The following is a 25751-nucleotide window of genomic DNA, read 5'->3' as shown; positions in this document are numbered from 1 at the left end:
TTTGCAAAATTACTGATTTTCCAGACAGCAGTTTGGGTTTAGGAAGGATTCTTGTAATGAGAATCAACTTGTAAGATTCCAGCAAGCTATAGCAGTTATTTTAGATTCAGGTCATCAAATGGACTGTATCGTTACTGACCTGTCCAAGGCTTTTGAAAGGGTACATCATGGGAGACTGCTGATAAAAAGCAGGGATACCGGACTAGACCAAAGAGTGACTGCATCGGTGGCTACATTTCTACAAAACAACTCAAGAGAATTAGAGTAGATGAAGTATTATCTGATCCTGTAGTGATTAACTCTTTGCCGTCCCTAACGCTCCAGAGTGCTCAAATATTGTCACCCGCCTGCCATGCTGAACGCTCCAAAGCGCTCGTCCTACTCACGTTCATTAGAAGTGTATTGACAGAAATATTGAAGGGTCTAGTGAGACCATACTGTATTCCCTTGACTCAGTAAGCTGTCCGGACTTTGTTGACAACATTTCCTGTGTATATTTCCCAAGTAGACCTACTTTATAAATATCGTCTTTAGTTAGAGATTATTCTTGTTCAAGTTTACACTATGTCGCCTTTTTTTTTTTTTTTTTTAATTTTTTTTTTTTTCCTAGGGGCTTTACATCGCACCGACACAGATAGGTCTTATGGCAACGATGGGATAGGAAAGGCCTAGGAGTTGGAAGGAAGCGGCCGTGGCCTTAATTAAGGTACAGCCCCAGCATTTGCCTGGTGTGAAAATGGGAAACCACGGAAAACCATCTTCAGGGTTGCCGATAGTGGAATTCGAACCTACTATCTCCCGGATGCAAGCTCACAGCCGCGCGCCTCTACGCGCACGGCCAACTCGCCCGGTTCTATGTCGTCTAATCATGGAGTTGTCTCGAAAGGTTCTTATGCTGTCAACAAATTCAGATTGTGTGAATGATGGTACACTGAAATAAAAAACTAGTACAGGCAATGAAGAAATAGAAATTGCGTGTCCTCATGCCGTCATAAATTACACAAAACATATGGGTGGCGTGGACATACGTGATCAGAAAAGAGAATAATATGGGGTTTGGCGATCGTCTAAAAAAAATTATTTTTCATTTTTGTGATCAGTGGGTGCGTCGAACAGTTTCATTCTTTATGATATGAGTAACTGACCAGCTCTCACAGCTCATGGAAACAGACAGCTGAACTTCCGGCGCAACTTGGTGCAACAGCTGATCGGGAACTCCACGTCTCGCAAACGTACGGGCAGGAAAAGAAGTTTGCCCATTGGCTGTCCATCCCCTAAATGATTTCATTCTCTTGTGAAGACAACTGGTCGTGCCAAAGTGTGTGCTTTGTGTTTACAAATTAAAACTAGGGCAGCTTCTGGGAGAGGCAAACAAACAACATTCAAATGCAAGCAGTGCAATCTACCACTGTGCAGGACGGGGTGCTTTTTGGAATACCATCAGGAGCGAAATGTGGATATTCAAAATTAGGGTGAGTATACATTTATATGCACTAATCATTTAGGAATGAAATGCAAAAGAAATTACATTTATATCTTTATACGTATGACTTCTAGTCATTTTCTTTTAAAGGGTAGTATTTACGCTGCTGTGCCTACTGGGATTTAAAGGACTCTGTCAGAAAGCACGGTACAGTAAAACCTCATTAATTCAAAGTCGTTGGGAAGCAAAAGTCGGACTTCGAATCACGTGATTTCGAATTAACCGCCAACAAGTAATTAAGAAATGCCAACCCTTGCAGCAGCACAATATATTCTAAGACCTGTTACTGCATGCAATTAACCTTGATTCACAGTTTAAACCTCTTAAATGCCAAGGAAAAAACGATTTCCAAAATGTATCCAACAAGGTGCATTTACTGTATTCAAATAATGCACTTGGATAACTCACCGGCAAACATAACCTCACGCAATGAAATCAAAAGAAAGAAAACATGATTCAAAGATGAGGAGAAATCTATACTGGTTCCCCTGTGCAAGTGCTTTATTCACTGGATTACTGTACTGTATGCATTTTAGATGCCTTGTGCTTGCACAGAAAGTATCCGATGCCCTTAAAACATCGCGGCTTATCGAACTTCCCTAGGGGGAGAAACGCTTCCGTCCACATTACAACAGTATAGTGACTATACTTGTACGATTTCCCACCATGGCACTTCTAAGACCCATTAATGCATGAAATCACCTTGATTCTCAGCTTAAACTTTTAAAATGCCAAGAAAAACACTATTTCAGAAATGTATCCAACAAGGTGCATTTAGATTATTCAAATAATGCACTTAGACAAAACAATGGTAAACATAACCTCATGCAACACACGATTCAAAGAGGAGGAAAAATTATGCTAGCTCCCCTGTGCAAATGCTTTATCTTTTGGATTACTGTACTGTTTGCATTTTTAGATGCCTTGTACTAGCATGGAAAGTGCCCAACGCCCTTAAAACATCGTGGCTTTTCGAACTATCCTATGATGGGGGAAGGAAGTCTCTCGCTTCCGTGTGAACTGCATAGAAACACAGTACATTTCTCGGCTGGCAGTTCTCTCCTTTAAAACCATAAGTTCGTTTGACCTCAGTATTTAAAAAAACAAAACAAACAAACACTGCAGTTTCATCGGCATTGAAAATATTGTTTGGTGAGTACGAATTGATTATAGGCTATAAGCCACGCTTTTTGGCCAACTGTTGGCATCGCCAGTGTTCGCAGATTCTACCCCTCCACTCACTGCCTGCTACATGATATTGTAGCATTCCTTAAAATGCCAAATACAAAATAATTACGATTCCGCTCAAACTTAGCAGATATGAAGCACACTGTAGACATGCTGAAGTGGGTGAAAGTGCGGAAAGTTACCTCTGCACGTTCCGGAAGACGCGTTCTTTCATGACGTGAAGAAATTTTGAATTTAAATTACTCTGTAAAATACTTTTTTTTTTTTTCAAAATGTAAAGGCAGTTTCAAATTAAAAGTCAATTTCGGTACTGGGGCTGACAATGTTCTTCGAATTACGAATTATCCGTATTTCGAATTAAACGACTTAAATAACATGCAAAACCATAACTCATGTTTCCAGGAACGAGAGCTGCTTCGAATTAGGCGAGATTTTGAATGAACCGATTTCGAATTATCAAGGCCGGGCATCCGCCTTTAAATGGGGAACGGCAAAGGGTTAAGAGAGTGGGTTCCACAAGGCAGTATTACTGGACTTTTATGTTTTCTTATATATACAGTATATAAATGATACGAGTAAAAAACACTGGAATCCGGCTTTTTATGGATTCTGTTATACTGTATGGAGTAATCAGTAAGTTACAGGATTGTGAGCAACTGCAAAAAAGACCTCAATGAAGTTATAAGCACAGCAGGAAATGGTATAATGGTAAACAGAGTGAAAAGTCAGGTTGTAAGTTTCACTAAGAGAAAAAGTCCTCTGAGTTTTAATTACTGTGTTGATAGGGTGATGACAGCTTTTTAGCATTGACTGACTTGCATCAGCCTTCTCTGGACACCACATGATATATACATAAGTAGCCAGATGTTAATATAAGGAAAGATCTTCACTGGGTAATCACATTAAGGAGGTTGTAAAATAACTGATACAATCTCCTCATAAAAGAGCTACACCATTTAGGGATTGTAGTGAGGATGTAAAGAAGAAAGTGCATAAGTCACCAGTAAGGGCTCCAGTGTATGGGATCCCTCATCAACATTAGTTGATTCGAGAACTGGGAAAGACACATAGGAAGACAGCGCAATTTGTTCTGGACCTGGCACCTGGGCGACAGCCCTAAATCCAGATCAGAGGTGAATGATGACTGAGTGACTTATGAAAAGAATGGACCAGAACAGCATGGACAAATAACTGCCACACATGACAGTTAAAACTGCGCCAGTTGTAGAGCTGAGTGTGAACTGTTCTGAACATAATGAATTCTGTGATCAGGAATATTTTCTTTATATTTTGCAGATTTTCAATACAATCCTGCCATTTGTGCAGTAATTTCAAAGGATCTAATCTAGAATAAGTTCACCTGATGTATCTAAAATGTGGGAGGTGTGATTAGTTCAGTGGCTTAGCTGCTGGCTTCCCACGTGGAAGGCTGAAGTTTGAATCCCGGTTGATTACCACCTCAGGATCCATGGCTAAATGGTTAGCGTGCTGGCCTTTGGTCACAGGGGTCCCGGGTTCGATGCCCAGCAGGGTCGGGAATTTTAACCATCCTTGGTTAATTTCTCTGGCACAGGGGCTGGGTTTATGTGTCATCTTCTTCATCATTCCATCCTCATTCAACGCGCAGGTCGCCTACAGGTGTCAAATCAAAAGACCTGCACCTGGCGAGCCAAACATGTCTTCGGACACTCCCGACACTAAAAGCCATACGCCATTTCATTTCACCACCTCAGGAAAGCCATCTGGCCTTAAAACTCCAGCCAAAAACAAAATGAGCATGGGTGACTCCAGTGACCCCAGAAATAAATAGGATAAGCTGATAAAAATTTTTACATCTATCCTCACAGGAAAGTTTCTTTGACACTTGTTCTAACATCTTCTAAGTGCTTCCATAATTATTTGGCATATTTCGTTATTAACGAACAGCATTTCTTGTTGGAAGTCCCATTTGATCTTCCCTGCTTTTATGTTTACAACCTACCATGACTGATCTGAGCTTTCTTTTTATCTACACACTCCATTGTTCTCATACTATCCCTTGCTGTTTGTAGTACAATGCCCTATATACTAATCATTCTCTTTCAATACTTTGAACATTCTTGGAGACTTTACACTGATCTTGTTCAAATTCTTCTGCCCAAGTATTTTGATATTCTGAAGCTTCTTCTCCCTCATGTGTCTATAACAAGACATCACTTTCTGTTGCCCAAATATTCTCTCATAATAGTTGCACATTCATATGAGATTTCCTTATGTTTGACTGCATCAACTACAGCTAATCCCACACTTACCAAGAACTTTGTAAGTAAATATTTCTCCATTCCTATTAGCTTCCATATCTTCCACACATTTTCCCATTATCTCCTCATAATCTTTATTTCCAATTCTAACTTAAAAACCAGCAGTTAGTTCCATATAACGTTAGCCTGCCTACATCAATCAGAGTCTCATTAAACTTGTCTACTTCATTCTCATCTGTTCCTTTATACAGTACATACATACGGTGACAATGTTTGACCCTGTTCTTACAACCATCAGCAGCATCTAACAGTGTTACTTGCAATGATAAACCACTCTACTGTATATTCTACCCAGCATTCTTTCATACTCATTAAGAAAATCTAAAAATCTGCCAATTATTTGTCTTTGTCTCCCCTCAACCGAATACTGATAATTCCTTTTACTTTACTAGTGGTTTAAAGTCTCACTAGCACATTGAAGATTTCCAGTGACGTAAGGGTGGGGAAGGGCTAGGATTGGGAAAGAAACAGCCATGGCCTTATCTAAGGTACAACCCCAGCATTTTCCTTGTGTGAAAAAGGGAAATCATGGAAAATCATCTTCATGGCTGCCAACAGTAGGATTCAAACCCACCATCCCCCAAATGCAACCTCAGAGCTACGCGACCTTAACCACAAGGCCAAAATGCTAGGTAATGCCTAAAGCCCAGAGGCATCCTCTTTACCATTTATTTCTCCCATTATAAGTCCCACCAACATTGATAGCACCCCCTTGAATTAAATTTCCTCCATCAAGGTGTTATTGGAGTCGCCGGATGCGTACCGGTGGCCATGGCTGGACCATGGCTCTACAGCTCTGCATTCCAACTGACCACCCGAGCAGAGTCAGCTTCAGCTTACAGATGGCCACGGATCTACTGTGGTTCTACAGCTCTGCAATCGAGAGGGGCTGGTCACCACCATCGGCCACCCTGAGAATGGTTTTCTGTGGTTTTTCATTCTTCTGCACTAAGGCTAATTCCAGGACAGTTCCAAGTATAAGCCACGCCTGCCAACCCCATCACCTTCTCTGAACACCTCCTTCACAGAATCAAATCTCCTAGGCCTGAGAGATGAAGTTACCGCCTATGAAGCCCACCGTCCCCTTCAGGGACAGAATGAAAACTTGTGTAGTAGTAGCAAGAGTAGTTAGTGGATTGGCTAATACTAGATGCCTGTGCACGAGGAAGTTCACCACTCGGAATATGCCCAAGATGCTATTGGTATTCCACAGCAACTAGTACGCTCTCAGGACAACTAACTAAACCACTCAACTGATGTCCATGGTCATGAACTAGGGCATGGGTACGGAAACGTGTGCCGTGAACCATTGAAAAAACTTTACAGAATAGGAGCTGTATTGTAGTTTGTGCAGAAAACAAAGCATATTCCGAAATTTAGTTTGCAAAAGGAAACCAATATTTAATTTAATGATAGCAAATATTAATATATTCAAGCCCTTCGTGCCTTGCCAAGCCTTAAATACCGGGCGAGTTGGCCCTGCGGTTAGGTATGCGCGGCTGTGAGCTTGCATCCGGGTGATAGTGAGTTCGAATCCCACTTCGGCAGCCCTGAAGATGGTTTTCCACGGTTTCTCATTTTCACACCAGGCAAATGCTGGGCTGTACCTTAAATAGGGCCAAGGCCACTTCCTTCCAACTCCTAGGCCTTTCCTATCCCACTGTCGCCGTAAAACCTATCTGTGTCGGTGCGACATAAAGCCACTAGCAATCATGAAATAACCAGTGTTTTGCCCCACTGTGGTAATGGGCTTGTCAGATTGCCACACTTTTCCAAGATGCTGGCAACTAGTGCGCCGCTGAGATACCACTGCAAGCCTCCTTTGTAGGACAATGCAGTGACGGAACACCACAATTTATGGTTTCCTTCTGGGAACTTGATGTTTTATGTAAAAGCCAAAGGCAGGCATTTGTACAAATGGAGGTATCTCCTGTAGCGCAGCATCACCCATGGCCACACTGCGGCCAAAAGCAGGCAATTTCACAATTATAAGAGCTTGAATACATTAAAGTACATTTTACTTTCACCATAGGATTTCTACTCTGAACTGTAATGCTCCTGGTACACATATAAAGATGGAGAGAAGAGGCATTATAGCTCCATTCTGAAAGAAATGTAATGTAAAACCCCCAATATCCTCTCCAACCAGAATCAGACACATGATCAGATGTAACAAGATGATGATAATAGTTTTTACAAAACTGAGGAATACTCACAAATGACGAATATTTTCTGGTAACAGTTGTTTGGGTACAGCTCTTGGACTAACGGCTCCGTTCATGAACTTCTGTCCCAGCTGTAGGATATAATCGTTAAGCTCAACCACCCTCTGTCTCTCATTCTCTGGAAGATGAATTCCACACTGCTCAAAGTCGAACAGAAACAGTCGAGCCACGTGGTTGTCCACAGATGTTGTAGGGAACTTATCCCTGAAGTCCACTACAGACTTCAATGCTGAGTAAAGTTTACGGTCGGTGTTCAGCCTATACAGAAGAAAAAATTTCAAGGAAAAATATAAAATATTCTTACCATAATGAATAGAACATACAAGTGTGCCAATTTCTTCTCAAGTCAGATGTTAATATCTAGGATGTCTATGTTCTTGCTGCATGTGGCTGTTGTTGCTCTTTGAAAAGCAATGAATATGAGAAAATAATTATTTTTCTTCTTCTGTACTGTGTAAAGTATTTCAGGACAAGTTACGTTGAACACGAGTGATAATAGACCTAATATAGCTCACAGGTAATGATTGTGTAAGGCTATTACTAGCCTGATGCATCTCAATCAAGGGTGGGCGGCATCAACTACGTATGGAAACTGCATGTTATTGTAGTGGGGGATAGTGTTGTGTGAGTTGTAGGGATGTTTGAGACAGTACAAACACCCAGTTCTTGAGCCAGGGGAATTAACCATTTACGGTTAAAACCACCGAGCTTGCCAGGAATCAAACCCAGGAGACTCTGAACCGAAGGCGACTATGCTGACCATTCGGCCAAGGAGCTGGACAGCTTACAGATGATATACTGGTAAATGTTTGTGTTATGTGAAGCAAAAATGCCAGCACGCTGTCTTGTTCCAGGCTGAAAGTCAGGTTATAACAAGGAGAAACAGGAAAGAGACCATTTTCCCCACTAAAAGATGAGAATGCATTTCTTTAAGTTGTCAAAAGCTACAACAAATTAAGATTTACTTTTAACCAACAAAATCTCCATCCCATAATTAGTGCTTCAAGTGATTAGGCTGCAAGAATGAACATTTTGCTGGAGATAATTTCAGAAGTTATATTTCATACATATGATGTTGGTTTTTCTTTCAAAACAAAGAACTGAGAAAGGAAATTCAAGGCAATATATCCTCTAAAGCCACCCTAAAGTTGTCCAAGGTTTCAAGCAAACTGTTCTTTATGGTAAGATTAGGAATAAGTCTGTTACTTTAGGAAAAATGTATCAATAATATTATGCATGCAGGTACTTAGCATATTTTATGTACACATACAGGTTTATTATTTGAAAAACAAAACCCAACCTCCTGTATTAACAGGCTACCATGAATAAGGTAATAAAAATCACTGGTAAGATGATGTAAGCCCTATTCTAATTTAAAAGCAGTTTTTTTTATTATGTTGCTTCTTAAATCAATATAGGTAAAGTTTGCTTTATTTAGGCCTACTTTGTGTACCTTCTCTTATTTTATCTTTTGTGTACCTGCAGGTTTTGAGTAGTCTGTGGTAATTAAGTATAGGTATATATTGGTTAATTTACAATACTGTTATGCATAACTAGTGTATTTTTTAAATTTGCTTTATGATGCATCGACACACATAGGTCTTATGGCAACGATGGGATGGGAAAGGTCTAGGAGAGTGACGAAAGAGGCCATGGCCTTAATTAAAGTAAAGCCCCAGCATTCGCCTGGTGTGAAAATTGGAAACCACGGAAAACCATCTTCAGGGCTGCCGACAGTGGGGTTCGAACCCACTATCTCCCGGATGCAAGCTCACAGCTGCGCGCCCCTAACCGCACAGCCAACTGGCCCGGTAACTAGTGTACTCCTGCAGATAGAGTGTACATACAGAACTTACGCCTGACACTTTCAGGTTATGGCAGTATCATTGCATGATAGTGACAATTCATGAACACTAGTATTATATTCCTGACTGTTACATAAATGAAGTTGCTTCCATCAGGAACAGCAAACTGTTTACTTTGTTTTATATCATTCATATCTGATAAGGAAACCCAATCGTGAGTTGATAAGTCAATAAATTGTGACACAGACACAATCACAAAGGAAACAATAACATTTTAGATGATGGTGATTGTTGTTTATAGTGTCCTAGCACCTAGGATATCGACCCGTAATGGTACGAGGTGCAATGAAATGAAACATTAATTTAAACTTCAAAATGTATCCACTGACTCAAATTTAAAATGAATGATGATGAAAAAAAGACTATGAATCCAAAACAATCAGTGGATCCAATTCACTATGGCTTATATTCTCAGATGATGCTAGTTGTACAAGGGTGTCCAAAATCCAGTTCACTGGCCCCTCATATTTGTACTAATCACTGGTAAAGCTAAACCATGGTGTTCATCCTATAGTAGTACTAACTCAAGTAAGGTAGACTCATGGTGTTCCTTGTATGGTGGTACTAATCACTGGTAATGTAGACCCATGGTATGTCACACATAATGGCACCACTCATAGGTAACACAGACTAATGGTGTTTTTCACTTAGTGAGAATAATCATGGGCGCCAGTATTCCTGTGGTGTTCCTCACAAAGTGGAACTAATCACAGGCCACTTATACTCATGGTGTTGCTCACAAAGTGGGACTAATCATAGGCAATGTAGGTAGACCCACGGTGTATCACATATTCTGGTACCACCCACAAGCAACACCATGGTATTGCTCACATAAACGCACTACTCACAGGCAACGCAGACCCATGGTGGTCCACACATAGTGGTACCTGTTACCGTGTTTTTGCGGTAGTTAGAGGTGAAAGAAGGTGCGGGTGTGAACGGGTCTCAAGCTACGAAATTAGAGTTCATGTAAAATTAACCAGGTTATATTTTCTTTTTAAAATTAAGAAATAACAAGCATGGCAGGTACAGAGTAGTAAGGCAACAAAGTATAGTTACAATATTTACCGGATTTGGGCTTCGCGCCCCGACTTCACAATTCTTGGGCAATCAGCCCAACCTTACTCCAAAATAAGTTTTAACAGAGGGGCAGAAAACCCCATTCATGCTCAGGAGCACTTGCTCCAAATTACACAGAAAAGCCTCCTCGAGGCATACAACACTCAATTTTCAAGAAAGAGCCACTCGCTCTCAACATTAAGCCTATTAAAGGCCACACCAAACTCCACCTTCAAGTTGTCCTCTAAGGACATAGATACAGGGGTAGAATACCCAACCTACTGAGGTCTATTAAGTAAGAAAAAAAGGTTAATTACATGACCTCTAAAATAACCAATTGAGAGGAGGCGACCTGCACTCCTAATACATTTGTTTAAAACCTACTTGGCACTAGGCCATTAATGCAGGGGCTAATCCCATACTAAAGAGGTGACTTTAGAAAGGAACAATTTACATTACGTTAAAGAAGAATAGGTTGAGAAAAAAAAAAAAAAGTTCACCTCAAAACAATATGAGTGGGAGCTCGAGAGGGTTAAGCACTCTCTATCCCGATATGCAGGTTAAAGATAGAATAGATACCAAGTGTCTTTACATTTTAAGGAAGGTTACATTATGGAAAAACTTCGGACCCGCCCCGAGAGTTAAACTGCTGAGCTAGCAAAGAAAGAAGTTATTAATCGGCCATTACCTTGTTCTTGACCGCTGCCGAAGAAAGAGGCGCTTCCCGCCCCCTGCTATGTACTTTACACACTAAAAAATGGAACAGAAGTGACGCAGAGACCCAAAAATCAGCAGTTTATATACTCTCGCGGAAAGTTCGAGGCGTTTTTGGAATGAGAACACCCTCCCACCAAAACTTTATTGGTTAGGGATAAGCAGCATATTCAAGTTGGGGGAAGATACATCAGATTGGTCAGAAATTAATTAAAGAAATTCAGGATTGGCTAAATACAAAACAAGGGGAAAGAGAGGGGTATACAGCCAACTTAAACAATAACAGAAAAAAAAATTTAACAAGAAACAAACTTTTGAAATAAAAATTTCTCCAAAAAACAGTTCTTTCACATCGCACTAGGGTGCACCATTGTAGTTTTTCAGTAGTGTCCTCTAGAAGAGAAAGTTCACACTTCTTACTACCGGTAAAACAAAAATACATCAAAAGTGGCACAGTTCAAAAACTCCAAACTTTCCAAGTAGTGACATCTTCTGAGAAACTTGAAAATTAATACCGTCGATAAAGTTCAGACTTCCTCCAGCAGAGGAGTTTCAACTGGCGCAAATTTTAAATTAGCGGCGTGGAGGTGTACCGCCCGGTACAGTACCAATCACAGGCAACGCAGACCTGTGGTGCTCCTCATAGTGGTACTACTCATAGGTAACGCAGACACCTTCTGAATACAGGGGAACCAACGCAATTCAGTGCGGCGCACGGCAGCTCTTCCCGCACAGACGCCAGTCCGTGATGCCACGCGCCTGCTCCCCCGCCTCTGTGGATTGCTCACGATAGTACTAATCACAGGCAATGCCCAAACCCAGGGTGTTCCTCACATAATGGTACTAATCGCAAGTAATGTCGACCTATGGTGTTCCTCACTTAATGTACTAATCACAAGAAATCTCATGGTTCCAATTCCATCATCCTTACGAAAGACAGGAGATACCGTGGTGTATTCTTCGTCTGCACCCCCACCCACAGGGTGCAATAACATTTTAATGCATTTATTAACTGTTAAAACACTGTAACTGACAAATTCATATTTTATTACTCTTATTCTACAATCAGCTGTCATGGAGATATTGCCTGGCGGCGATACTAGCGCCACGTATCGAAAGGAACATACAAAACCACCTTAGTCAACATGCTTTCTCTTCTATTCATCATGCTGTTTCCATACCCAATTTCTACTTGTTGTTTTCCTCTGGTGAGATGCATAACCTACACATCCCATTTGAAAAACTGGAGAAAATTGTGATCACCTTCATACCGGATTATAATAACAACAAAATTTGTAATGGTGTTGAGGATCTGGCTATTCTATCTCGTGCATGTGAAATGTTTACCAGCAGTTGACTTTACTACACAACCTGCGACATACTGTCAGGAATAAGAGAAATTTACCAAATTTTTATCTTGCTTTACTTGAAAAAAGAAAAAAAAATACCATTATTTACATAATTACACTGGGAAATACAACACAGCAAGATTTACCGCCATAATGTCTCTTTGAAAACTTTGCCAATTCCCCGTGTCTTCCTATAAACAAGATCCTAACAGTACCAACCTAACATTCTCCCACCTTTGGTTGGGAGTCCACATGACAAATCAAACACATAATCACACATTTTCAGTCCTTCAGCCTCAGTGGAGTTTGAACTAATCTGCCTCATCTTGTTATAGTAGGTTCATTTGTCGAAGCTGGAGACGAATTCTTCCTACCACATTGTTTCTTAAATCTTCAGCAGATGTAGTCAACACCAACGGGAAGATCCAATGTACAGGTCTAATGAGTTCTCCTGCAGCACTTAACCCTAACAACACTGGCTTTGCCGTATCTGCCAGGATATAGTTCAATTACCTTGGCCAAGAGCCAAAAGATCCTCCCTTTCCTTTTCCACCAGAACAATTTCCCCAATCCTTATTGTGTTCTTAACCTTCCCAGGTGGTTGAAACAGTTGACTCACTATTCTGCTCGGAATCTCTGCTTGTAACGTATCCTTTTATTCAGTTTCACCTTATCCAAGTAATCAAGATTAGGAACTCCCAACATGGAAGTTTCTTTAAGAAACATCGTTGGGGTTAATGGTTGTAAGTTTCTAGGATCCTCTGATACATATATGTCAGTGGTCTTAAATTCACTGCTGCATCACACTCATACACCATCATCAGTAGTAGTTCATAATGTAGAGCAGCCCGTCCAATAATTCTTATTAGCAGCCTATCACGTATGAATATGTGTTGGTGCAGCTCTGTCTTCTGATGCCATCTAACGGTTATTGAGGAACTACTTGGAGATTATCGTTGATGTACCTAAATGGTAGAAAATCTATCCTTCTTTTAGTACTGGTTTTCCCCATTTTCGTGCATCAATGGCATCTGTTTTTGTCTTTGAATATCTCCCATGTATCCATTAATGCTAGTAAACAAAAATGGCAGCGGCGGTAAACAGTGGATAATTTGTCAGATGTTCCCAGTGATTGTGAGGAGAGTGAAAATGAATTGTTTAATCATAATTCTAGTGCTAGTGTCATACATTTATGTGAAAATGATGCGGTGAATGACATGTTTATTGCACCATTCGAGCAGTCAGAGCAACAACCTGTTACTTCAGATAGAGATGATGATCTAGATGTAAGTACTGTTAATATTCTCCCCATTTCTGGCAGTGAGTGGTCTGATCAGTGTATTATACCAGTTTTGGAGCCTTTCTCGGGGACGCCTAGCGTTAAAATTTTGGCCGAGTGAACCTGAAAATATAGGTTGTGTTGTCAAGTTGTTCATTGGTGATGTTTTGTAGAAGTATATGGTGGAGGAATCAAACAAATATCATTACCAGAATGAACCAAAATATAAGTTTCAATGCATTCTCATTCCAGGTTTAGGAATTGCAATAACTTGAATGATATCTGCAACAACTCCATGTCTCTCCTAAAATCTTCCGGCCACAGGGGCCGGTTACACATCAGATGGGCCGGACAGCAATGTGTTAATCACTTGTATTACCTGCTCCCACCAACTTCCTCACCATGCAGCAAAAGGAGAGTTAAATTTCCACTCAATTGGGAACGTGCATCATTTTCAAAAATATTTTTTTTGAAAAGTACACCAATGAAATAGTATGTAAACGTATTACATAGCTGCCTCTGTGGATCAGCGGTAGAGTGTCGGCCTCCGGATCCCAAGATAGCGGGTTCAAACCCGGCAGAGGTAGTCGGATTTTTGAAGGGCGGAAAAAAGTCCATTCGACACTCCATGTCGTACGATGTCGGCATGTAAAAGATCTCTGGTGACACATTTGGTGTTTACCCGACCAAATTCATTAAATCTCAGCCATAGACGCCCAAGAGAGTTTCGGTTTACTCGGTCTGCCATCTAGTGGAGGCCTAGAGTAAAACGGAACGTCGAAATTGACGAGCAGACAGCCAGATGGCGTCAAATTGAAATGTCTGCACACGGTAGCTGAGGCCATACGTTTATTATTATTATTATTATTATTAACGTATTACATTGTGGTATGTCGCCTTGTTTTCTACCATTAAAAAAATATTTAATAGTGCCTTTCCGCAAGGCGAGTGAAACGGCCTCTGACGTAAGCGGCGCGCTGTGACGTCACGATCCAGTACCGCATGGAGCTCAACCAGCCGTTATGCATCAGCCGTTGCTAAAAGCCGATTGTTTATTATTCATGATCGCGAATAACTTCAAAATGACAGAAAGAAGGTTCAAAACAGCACAATCAGACAATCTATCATGTGTAGATGTCGTCATTCTTGAAAAATAGTGACTTTTGTGGCCGCAGAATTTCGCGGATAAAAAACAAGTTTGTAAGTGGCATCTTTTATATACGTGCAATGTACTGTAACCCATAGTATTAGGATAACAACTGAACCTGGATAGATATCACATCACTTTCAACATTTCCTTCTAGACTGATTCCCCTATTAAAGAATAACATTACTTCTGGTAGCGTAATTATTTTGGAAGAAACCTTCCACTCCACCCAGGGATATACTGCAGGAACAGCATTAGTAAAGTAAGAAATCGGATTTCAGCACTAACATAAACATATAGGTAGCATTGTAGTACTAGTCCGCTTCTGTGGTGTAGTGGTTAATGTGTGCCACTCCCGGAGGCCCGGTTTCGATTCCCGGCTCTGCCATGAAAGTTGAAAACAAATAGTACGAGGGCTGGAACGGGGTCTACTCAGCCTCGGGAGGTCAACTGAGTAGAAGGGTTTCAAATCCCACCTCAGCCATCCTCGAAGTGGTTTTTCGTATTTTCCTACTTCTCCTCCAGGCACCTAAGGCCACGGCCGTTTCCTTCCCTCTTCCTTGTCTATCCTTTCCGATCCTCCCATCCTCCAACAAGGCCCCTGTTGAGCATAACAGGTGAGGCCTCCTGGGCGAGGTAATGGCCCTCCTCACCAGTTTCATCACCATACTCAAAGTCTCACGTTCCAGGACACTGCCCTTGAAGTGGTAGAGGTGAAATCCCTCGCCGAGTCCGAGAGAAAACCAACCCTGAAGGATAAACTGATTAAGAAAGAAAGAAAGAAAGAAGGAAAGAAAGAAAGATCATAGTACTATAGGGCTATAATCTATCATTCCCCAAAAAATATATATTTATGGTTGGGACAACTGGCCTACCCACTACCGGGGCCCATGAAAGAGAATTGAATATCTTTGTGGAGGGAAAAAGTTAAACATGATAAAGGTAAATATGACTTCATCTAGTTTTCATAAGTCGGGCTGAGTGGTTCAGACTGTTGAGGTGCTGGCCTTCTGACCCCAAGTTGGCAGGTTCGATCCTGGTTCAGTCCGGTGGTAGTTGAAGGTGCTCAAATACGTCAGCCTCGTGTCGGTAGATTTACTGGCACGTAAAAATAACTCCTGAAGGACTAAATTCCTGCACATCGGCGTCTCCGAAAATCGTAGAAGTAGTTAGCGGGGCGTGAAGCCAGTAACATTAATTACATTTGGCTTTTAACAAGCTGAGCATATCAGGAAAGAAAAGTGTCCTGGTGACATTTTAGTCGCTCAATACAGGAATGTCTTTGGGTGCTGTGACTTTAATTTTTTTCTGTTTGCTTTACGTCACACCGTCACATAATGGTGACGATGGGACAGGAAAGGCCTAGGAATGGGAACAAAGCGGCCGTGGCCTTAGGTACAGCCTCAGCATTTGCCTGGTGTGAAAATGGGGAAACCACGGAAAACCATCTTCAGGGCTGCCGGCAGTGGGGTTCAAAACCCACTATCTCCCGGATGCGAGCTCGCAGCTGCGCGCTCCTAACCGCACGGCCAACTCGCGCGGTATTTTTACCCTTTGTTTTTACCAATTAAGCTCTTCAATAAAGACATACATAACTGTCCCATGCCAAGATATATCGGTAGAATTAGAGCTGTCAAAATGGTTCATAACCCCTTTGATTTATTATCTTGACATGGATCACCCAAAACATAGGTTAGGTTTGGAGAATACTTTAATAATCAGCATTATTTAATGCACCATTTATTACTTTCATGTTCCAAGATGTAATTGAAGCATTTAAATAAAGCATCATACATTAAAATTTAAAGTTTTACCACTAGAACAGCTGACATGGAAAAGTTATTTGAAAATTCAAACAAATTCATCTTACGTTAAAATCTTCAAAAAAATAAACTGTAGACTTTTCCGATATATCACCAGCATTTCTCCAGCTCGCCAAAATCCATTTCTCCCTAGTTTTAGCGTCTTTGGAACGTTTATAAACAATTTGTTTGGGATGGTATGCGATGTGCTATTGCACATCGGAACTCTACACCATTTATAAGTTTTCTGCCTCACTGTCTGCGCAGGATTCATTTTAAGTCTAAAATATACCACTCAGATTATTATCCAATGTATAGACCTCGAATTTAACCATACTAGACACTAACGTAAAGTAGAAATACGCGAAGTGTATCCTGCTTCTCACAGCACACTACGTGTTATTTCGTCTGCTAATTCAGTCAACCTGTACGATGACGTCAGACCAATGAGATCGCGTACTTGCGTGACATGACATTTTCGTAGATTTTTATCATGTTTGGAGTTATTATTTGTACATTCTGATCACATTTTTGAATTCTGCATGTAATTTTGTATCAGATTAGCCTATTTTTAATTAAAACCCCGGATCATGCATGTTCCCTATTCTTGCTTCAGCAGTCTCATATTAAAACTGTTTCCAGTTAGTGCCACTGCAAAAGGTTGTTCATTCCCACAAAATTTGTCCCATTGTTGCTGTACATTACTTTGGGTCGCCCTCTGCCCTCCTCAGTGCAAGCCGAAAATTTCTTGCGGATAGAGAGGTAAGTAGTTCTCGGTAAATGAACAGCTTGAAACACTGCACAGGTAAACAGGACTATGCAACTCTTCCTATCATCCAACAATTAGGGCCCAGCCAGCTCAACCCCTGACACCTCGAACATAGCAGCATCCCTCACCCTATCTTCTTGGAGCGGTACAGCCGCTTACACAGGATGCATTTTGATATTACTCTCTTGATAGCCCTTCTTCCTTTCAATAACTAGCACTAAAATGTGCTCTTCCTGAAAAATGAGTTCAACTAATTGGTGTTTGCTTGGAAGCAACATTGTACTTTATCTACACAACACTCTCCAGAATGCTTAGGGTTTTCAAATCAGAGTTTTGTTCACAAGCAAAAACCTTTCGCTGAACATTCTTGACTAACAGCTTCTCTGCTTTTATGAGTTCCTCAGCAGTTAGTTTCTCGACTGATTCTTGGGGATTTCTTCTGAGCATTGCTGACAAAGGCCAAGATCCATGAGACCATTCTCGAAATCATCTTATACTTGGAGAAGTATCTACAGTACCAAGGTTCTTGGTGTGTAACATCAACTAGTGCTGGTACTACATTGCCCTTTCTTTCCATGTTTACTTTCTTTTCTTTCAATGAACTGTCTGATTTTGGCCAAATATCCTCTTCTTTCTTTAGCCACTTTGGCCCCTCCCACCATCAGAATTCTAACAACTTCACTGAACACCCATGAGGGGGCAAATCTGTTTGATTGTCTTGACTAGGATAATATGCCAAGCTTTACTTCTAGTCAGAGAATGAATTTCCTTTTTATCCTATTATTAACAAATGTTCCCTGACGTTCTGCTCTCTGTATCCAACATGACACACTTGTAGACTCACTCCATAGTACTCCTTATGAACTTCTAAACTCAATGCCCTCTGCACTGATGTAGCCAACCTTGCTCCAATACAGATGCTGAGAGTTCAAGTCAGACTACTGTTAAACACTTAAGGGGTGTAACTCTCGCTTTTCTCTGAAGTACAGGGTCTTTCTTTTAGCTGGCTCCGCAGCACTACTCAGAGCAATACATCTCGGCAAATGAGTCACCCAGCTATCGCCTTCCATGCGTGTTCCCCTGACACACGGAGCAAGCCATAAAAAAGACTGTAGTTCTACAGTGACTTTCATCATCTTGACATCTCAAAAAAAAAAAAAAAATATATATATATATGCAGCAGCATAAGCTAAATCTGAAGCATCACAAAGCACATGAAGGTCATATGCTTTGGTGTTCTGAAATGACAGATCTCGGAATTTTCACTTTAATCAGTTGTGGTAATTTTTCTAACTAATTTCTAAATCATCTCCCAGTTTCATCAGAAACTTCTGCATCTCAGCTGATACTACTCCAACTTTCTTGTAGTAGAATCTTAGGAAACAAAGAAACTGAACACCCGAATCCTATCGGATCAAACACCTGTTGTGTAATTGAGAGTAATAACCACCTTGTTGGTATCTTTGATGACATGACTATCACGAGTATCACAAAATAGAACATTAGTTTGTCCCATTTCAAACCCAGAACTAAAGTAGGTTTGGAAGAGATTTTCATCATTTTAGTATATTCCCAGTTCCTCAACTCAAATCTTACGTTTACTATGTTTTGTTGCTTCCTCTATGAAATAAGTGCAGCTCTTCCTTGTTATCTACAGATGTTACACAATTATCTACATAAAACTGGTTGTACTAATGAAGTGATTCTGTGAAATGGTGATTAATTACAGCTTCAAGGAGAAACGGACTGCACTTTACTCCAAACACTACTCTGCAATGTTTAAAGACTACCAACTTCTTTTCACCGTAGTTTTGCCACCATAAGAAACGTTAATATTTATCTTCTTCCTCAATGGAAATCTCCAGAAAGACTTGCTTTATATATGTTACAACACCTATGTACCTTTCAAGAAATTTATGCAACAGACAAAGTATTGACTCCAGAAAATTAGGTTCATTAGATAAACAGTCAATCAAAGATTTACAGGAAGCATCAAACACCAGTCAAACAGGTGTAGTTGGCCTGTATTTGAAGATGGTTCTATGAGGTAGGTAGTGACAATTAGTACATTCAATCACTTGCTCAGGAATTTCCTTGATTATCCCCGTTTGCTTCCCGTTCTGTAACACTGCGTCATAGTCACGAAACTTAGCCAAATTACGGTAATCAATTCTGCAGTGGTAGAAATCAGTCTTTTCTCTGCAATACCCTTGTCACGCAAATTCACTCAGTTGTCCTTCCATGGAAGTTTCACTTGATAACCATCGTCAATCCTCTTCAAGGTCTTCTGAAAACGGTTGAGTACAATAACTTCTTTTTGGTGTCATACCTTCACCAGGGTCAGAAATTCCTAAAACATCCCAAAAGTCAGAAATACAACGTACATGTGTCAGTAAAGTCATCGTCATAGCAATCTGATTACTGTTACTCTATTCTCCAACGGTTCTTCTCATCAATACCCATCCAAGGAACATGTGCACTGCCACTAAACTAGATGATAAATTACTTACTTGTCCTGAGTACAACATTATAGCAACATCAGCTTCTAGAAGAAGTGAGGACTATCTTATTTCTTTCCAACTCTTTGAGATGTAGACTTGACTTAGAGATTCTAGCTATATTCCCACAAATGACTGGCTGATCCAGCAATTCAACATTTCAAGAATAATCACTCTTCATACTCTTCAGCTGTATATCATGACAATTGTGTTTTATTTCCCTTGAAGTAATTTTGACAAACAAAGCATGTACAAGCTTCTCAGATGCTACTGTTTTATATCCCATCTCCGTGGCAGTACTCGCTAGGATGTATGATCTCTTGTGAACCACAATTGATAATTGTTCTCATAACTCTTTTCTTCCTGCTAGCCTACTTTCAAGCTTGACCAGTAATGTCTGTAGTAAATCCTTTCTGTTCTGACAGTGACTGGATGTTCTTCCACTTCGGTTGTTTTTTGTTTCTCTTGATTGCTTGATAGATTACAGCATATTATTTGCCAATGTTTCTTGCTGAAAAATAAACACCTTAAATTAGCCTTGCAATCTTTTGCTCGATGCCCTGTCTTGAAGCAAATGAAGCATCTCTTTAAAACCTTTAACATGTCTTGTTTCTTCTCCAATTACATTTTTATGCATGCAAAAAAGGGTTCACTTGCGATGGCTACAGATTCCTGGGTGTGGTGTACAAGTGCTCACCACTTCTTCCTGTCAAAGTATAGTTTCTGTTCCCCTATCTCCTACCACTTGACAATCCTCTTAGTGACCTCCGACTGTCTATCCATCAAGGCCTCTCCCATCCCCTTCCACTTCCCGGTCAAAGTAATTCTTTGCTATTTTCATTCTGTCCAAATCCAAACCACTGTAGCCTGCGTCTTCCTAAAACCTCAGTAAGAGGTATTTTGATGCCAGCCTCCTTCCTGTTTGCTTCATTACTAATATTATCCTTCCTGGTCTTTTGCTTCATTGTTTTAATGAATTTCATTTCTGATGACTGGATTTTACTATTAGCCTTGTTATGTAGAGTCCATAGGTGAGAACTGGAATGAAATAGGTATGAAACACGGTCAATTTTTCTTGCTGGGATATTTTATCATCCCAAAGTAGATTTCTCACTCGAAAATAAAATAAAATTGAGAAGCTTTTGAAGTCCTATTAAGTATTTCTTGGTTTATTGTGTTATCTTTAGAAATTATACTTCCAAGGTACTTGAGTTAGAAATAGACTGTAACAGAGTTCCCTCCAGGAAAATGTTTGAAACTGTACCTTTCCTGCTGATAGTCATTTCAACAGTTAGTCCATATTCTTTAAAATTGCCATTCGAAATATTTAGTTTTTCTTGTACTTCTGCTTCATTTTCTCCCCAGACCAGAACATCATCTGCAAATATTGGTGTGTTAGGCTCTTTGCAATGTTCTTTAATAGATCTTATGATCCAATCCATGATAACGATGAACAGGAGTGGTGACAAGGCACTTCCCTGGTGGACTCCTCTTTTGGTTTCAAACCAATCTGATTTTCCATCCACTACTTGGACACAGCTGAAGCATTTTTGATAGAACATCTTTATTTTATCAGTCAGGAAGTCTGGCACTCCTATACCTTCCAGGCTTTCACAGATTATCGCCCTAGGCACACTGTCGTAGGCCTTTTCAATGTCCATAAAAACCATAATTAATTTCTTACCATATTTCCAGTGCTTCTCTGTTAGCATTCATTCATCATCATCATCATTTCCAGCTTCCTGGGTCCGGTTGTGAATCAAGGACCTCCATCTCTGCCTGTCTCTCCATCACTCTTCTCCTCTTTTAAGTACATCTTCTGGTTTTCCTTCCCTCTTCTCTATGCACTCCCACACTGAATCTGTCCACTTCTTTCGGGGTCTTCCTTGTGGTCTCTTTCCTGTTAACTTCTCTGAAAAAGCTGTTTTTGGCACTCTATCTTCTCCCATTCTCATCATATGCCCATACCCATGATATATCGAAAGCTCTTAAATTCTGCAAAGTGCAAGTGTACGCAGATGATGTACAAATTTACTGTCATTCAAAACCGAGTGATATTGATACTGCAATTACTAAAATAAATTCCGACCTAAAACATCTTAGTGACTATGCAAATGAAAACAGTTTACTAATAAACCCGAATAAAACTCAAGTTGTTATTATTGGTACCAGTAAAAACCTATATTCCCTTAAGCAACGGGACATCTCTCCAATAATTTTAAACAATGAAATCATACCCTACTCTACTTCAGTGACTAACTTAGGAATTATTATGACTGAGACCCTAAATTGGACTCAACAGGTGATAAGCACATGTAATAAAGTACACAAATGCTTATATCCTCTGAAGCGATTCTGCAATGCATTCTCGGTTCGACTTAAAGTACAACTACTGTAATTCACTCTCTTATACTACCTATACTTGACTATTGTGACACTGTGTTGACTGAAATTACCTGCGACGGTAACAAGAAACTCGACCGGAGCCTCAACAGCTGCGTAAGATATATATTTAATCTGCGATATGATGCTCACATATCACCATATTATAAGGAATTGTCGTGGCTTCGAGTGCACCAGCGCCGTGAATTTCACATGTTATCACTTCTGCACAAAATACTTTCCACTAATACTCCCAACTATCTTTCTTCGCCTTTTTCTTACCTCTCTTCATATCATGACCACAATACGAGATCTGGCTCCTCTCTTACCATACCTGTAAACCGCACTGCTGCTTACAACCGCTCCTTTATAATCTCTGCGTCCAGGGCATGGAATTTGCTACCTGCGAACATTAGGGACAATCCCTCTCATCGCAAGTCTAAAGTGGCGTGCCGCGAGTATTTGTTGAGTAGATCCTGCTGACTTGCTGGATAATTGTTGAGTGAATGAAAGAATGAATGGGATAAATGAACGGATTATTGCAGTGGATTTTACTTTGTGTATTTTAAAATTAAGGATTCTTTTGTTGTCATTTTTAATATTATTACTATTGTTTTTGCTATTAATATTATTTGTTTTAATTGTATTTGTAAGTACTGTATAAGTTATGTACAGGTATACTCGTCTAGTGGTTAAGTGTAAGAGAGGGCCTTGAGCCCTAACTTCGCCACCAATAAAGGCATTATCTATCTATCTATCTATCTATCTATCTACCACTTTAGCTTTGTTGTTTCTATCCTGTCTTGAAATTTCAAGATTCCTGTCCTTTTCAGTATCTCTTCATTTCTAATTCTATCCTTTCTGGCCTTGCCCTCAATAACTCTTAGGAGTTTCATTTCTACTGCCTGTATTCTACTCTCCTCTTGTTTTGTTGTAGACCACGATCCAGCTGCATAGGTTATTATGGGTTCATAATAGGTTGAATATAATACTTTCTTTACATTTCTTCGTGACATCTTGGTTCCACAAAATTCCCCTTACACTCTGGTAGAAGCTGTTTGCTTGTGGTATTTGTTTTTTCCAATTACCTTGGTTATCTTTCCATCTTCTGTGATCACACTTCCCAAGTACTTAAAACTTTTAACCACTTCCAGAATTTTACCATTCAGTTTTATCTTTCCTCTTTCTGTCGCTTGTCATCACTATTGTTTTACTTTTCTCTGTGCTTACTTTCATCCCAAATTTTTCTATCTCTTCATTCCATACATCTACTTGTTTTTGTACTTCCGTTTCATCCTCACCCCATATCACTATATACATCTGCAAACAACATGGCTTTTCTAGCCTGTCTTCCCAATCTCTGTTTAATGTTCTTATGAATTTCATCTATGACTATGATGAATAGTATGGAGGAGAGTACACTTCCCTGTCGGAAACCAGTTTCAACTTTAAACCATTCTGATGGCGAATATCAGATCTGTAGTGCTTTGACTCTTCCTGAACCACTGTTGCTCCTCCTCCAATAATTGTTTTACTATTTTCCTGATTCTTCTTTCAATTATGTTCTCCAGAAATTCAAGTGAGTGAAAAAATAGAGTGATGGCGCTATAATTTCCACATATCTTCTTGTTTCCCTTTTTATACACAGGGATAATGACACCTTTCATCCAGTCCTCTGGTACCCTGTTCTCTTTCCAGATGACATAGAGAACTCTATACAACCACTGTAAGCCTTGTGCTCCAGCTGCCTTTGTCACAGCAGTGATGTCATCAAGCCCTGGGGACTTACCATTTCTCATGTTCTTCAGCTCGGACTCCACTTCTAGTCATTTTAGCTGGTATCGTGGTCTATCACACGTACTTAAACTGCAGTCTTCAGTGGTATCATTTTGAGGACTTTCTCCATTTAATAAAATATTGAAATAGTTCATTTTTTCTCCGATGCCTTGATCTGCCTTCACCGATTCCCATCTTTTGTTTCTGGTGCAAGGATACTGCCATGCTCATTTCAATTCTTGACTACTTTATAAAGCATCTTCCTATTACTTTCACAGTCTTCTGTTAGCCTGGAAGTGAACTCGCCCCAAAACTTTTCCTTTTCTTCTTTAATCAGTTGCTTCACAAATAATTTGTTGTTCCAGTACTCCTGCGCCAGGTACTGAATTTCATCTTCTTGGTGAACTGATTTCTGTTTTTCGTTATCTGCCCACTTCTTTGCTGCATTTCTTTCACAGCCTTTTTCACCCTCTCATTCTACCATGGTGTTTCTTTATCCCTGCATATTGCACTCGTCTTTCCAGCTGTGGCCTTAATTCTGGTAGCCCCAGCATTTGCCTTGTGTGAAAGTGGAGAACCATGGAAGATCTTCAGAACTGCTGAGAATGGTTTTCAAATTAACTACCTCCCAGATGCAAGCTCGAAGCTTTGTGCCCCTAACTGCATGGTCAACTCACACGGTTAGCCACACGGTGATTCGGCTTCTTAAACTAGGGTGTTCTTGGATGACAGCCACTCTCCTTCTACTCCTTTTTTCATTCTTTGGTTATTTGACTGAGATCTTTCTTTGGTATTCTACTTTCTTCCCATCTTCTCCTAGCAACCAGGTCTTAATTTTTGGCATTTTCTTGCACATGACATTCTGCACATGGACATCCCCAATGTGCGCAACCAAAAGCCAGTGGTCACCACGGAGACCTTCACTTGGTATGACATTGACATCAGTGATGAGCTGGCTAGCACATCTATCAGTTGTTATATAGTCAATTGCTGTCCTCTGCTTCCCATCCTAACTGTAGCATGTGATTTTACGGGTGTCTCTCTTCTGAAACCAAGAGTTTTGTATGCTCAGGTTATTCCGTGCACAGAAGTCTATCGGATCTTCTCCCTCCTGGTTTCTGCCACCACAGCCCTGGGGCCTATGATGTCTTCGCAGCCTTGTCTATCTGTCCCAACTTGGACATTCAGGCCTCCCAAATTGTGATGATGTCTTCCTTTATTTGATCCTCTAGATCTACAAGGAACTGATTTTTGTCATCTGCAGGACAGCCTGCCTGTGGGGCATATACTTGGAGAAATGTATGAAATACCTGGCCAACATATAATTTCATTTTAATGATTCTGTCACTCATATACATATCAACATCTTTAAGGAGAATGAAAGCAACTCCATTTCTGGCTTCATTAAAGTTCCCACTCCAGTACAATATATAACCACTTAGAGAGGTTTTCTTTCCTGAACCTTTCCATTTCCTCTCACTCAACCCTAAAATCCTGAGTGTGCATCTGTCTAAGAGGTCTACAATTTCTTTGCATTTACCAGTAAGGGTGAGGATAATGAGGGTTCCAATTCTGAGCTGTCTCTTTCGTTGTAATGTTGGTCTCCTCCTGCATCTCCAATGGGCTTCGGGTTGTTGGCCGTCATAAGTTCGCAAGTTGCATGAAAAGTTGTTATGTCTGGTAATTTTAACATTTTTATAGAGGATTTTCTGTTGGGGTAACCTCCCTTAGCATTTGGCAGTCCCCTGCCACACCTGCAAGGCAGCAGCATTTTGCTGAATATGTGTCTCATTTCCTACACAAAGTTTTCGCCAAGCCTTGTAAAGAAGAACACCCCACCCTTAGTCATTGGTTCTTCCTTAGCTTTTTTGGGTTTGGTACTGTCCGCTCAACCCTTGGCTAGACAGTTGTAGGT

At 40.4% G+C, this 25751-nt stretch overlaps 1 protein-coding gene across 3 annotated transcripts in view; it reads right to left on the bottom strand.

Annotated features, from left to right (window-relative positions):
- Nucleotides 1-25751, bottom strand: part of LOC136879098 (mitochondrial intermediate peptidase) — a 156758-nt gene that overhangs the window by 87705 nt on the left and 43302 nt on the right. For all 3 annotated transcript variants that reach the window (XM_067152844.2, XM_067152843.2, XM_067152842.2), the window contains one exon: nt 7188-7454. In XM_067152844.2, coding sequence (XP_067008945.1) covers nt 7188-7454 — 267 coding nt within the window. The remainder of the gene's footprint in view (nt 1-7187; nt 7455-25751) is intronic.

The sequence above is a fragment of the Anabrus simplex genome, chromosome 8 (genome assembly GCF_040414725.1).
Source record: "Anabrus simplex isolate iqAnaSimp1 chromosome 8, ASM4041472v1, whole genome shotgun sequence".
NCBI classification, from domain to species: Eukaryota; Metazoa; Arthropoda; class Insecta; order Orthoptera; family Tettigoniidae; genus Anabrus; species Anabrus simplex.
The sequence above is the reverse complement of the archived record's forward strand: the minus strand, read 5'-3'. Positions and strand labels throughout refer to the sequence as shown.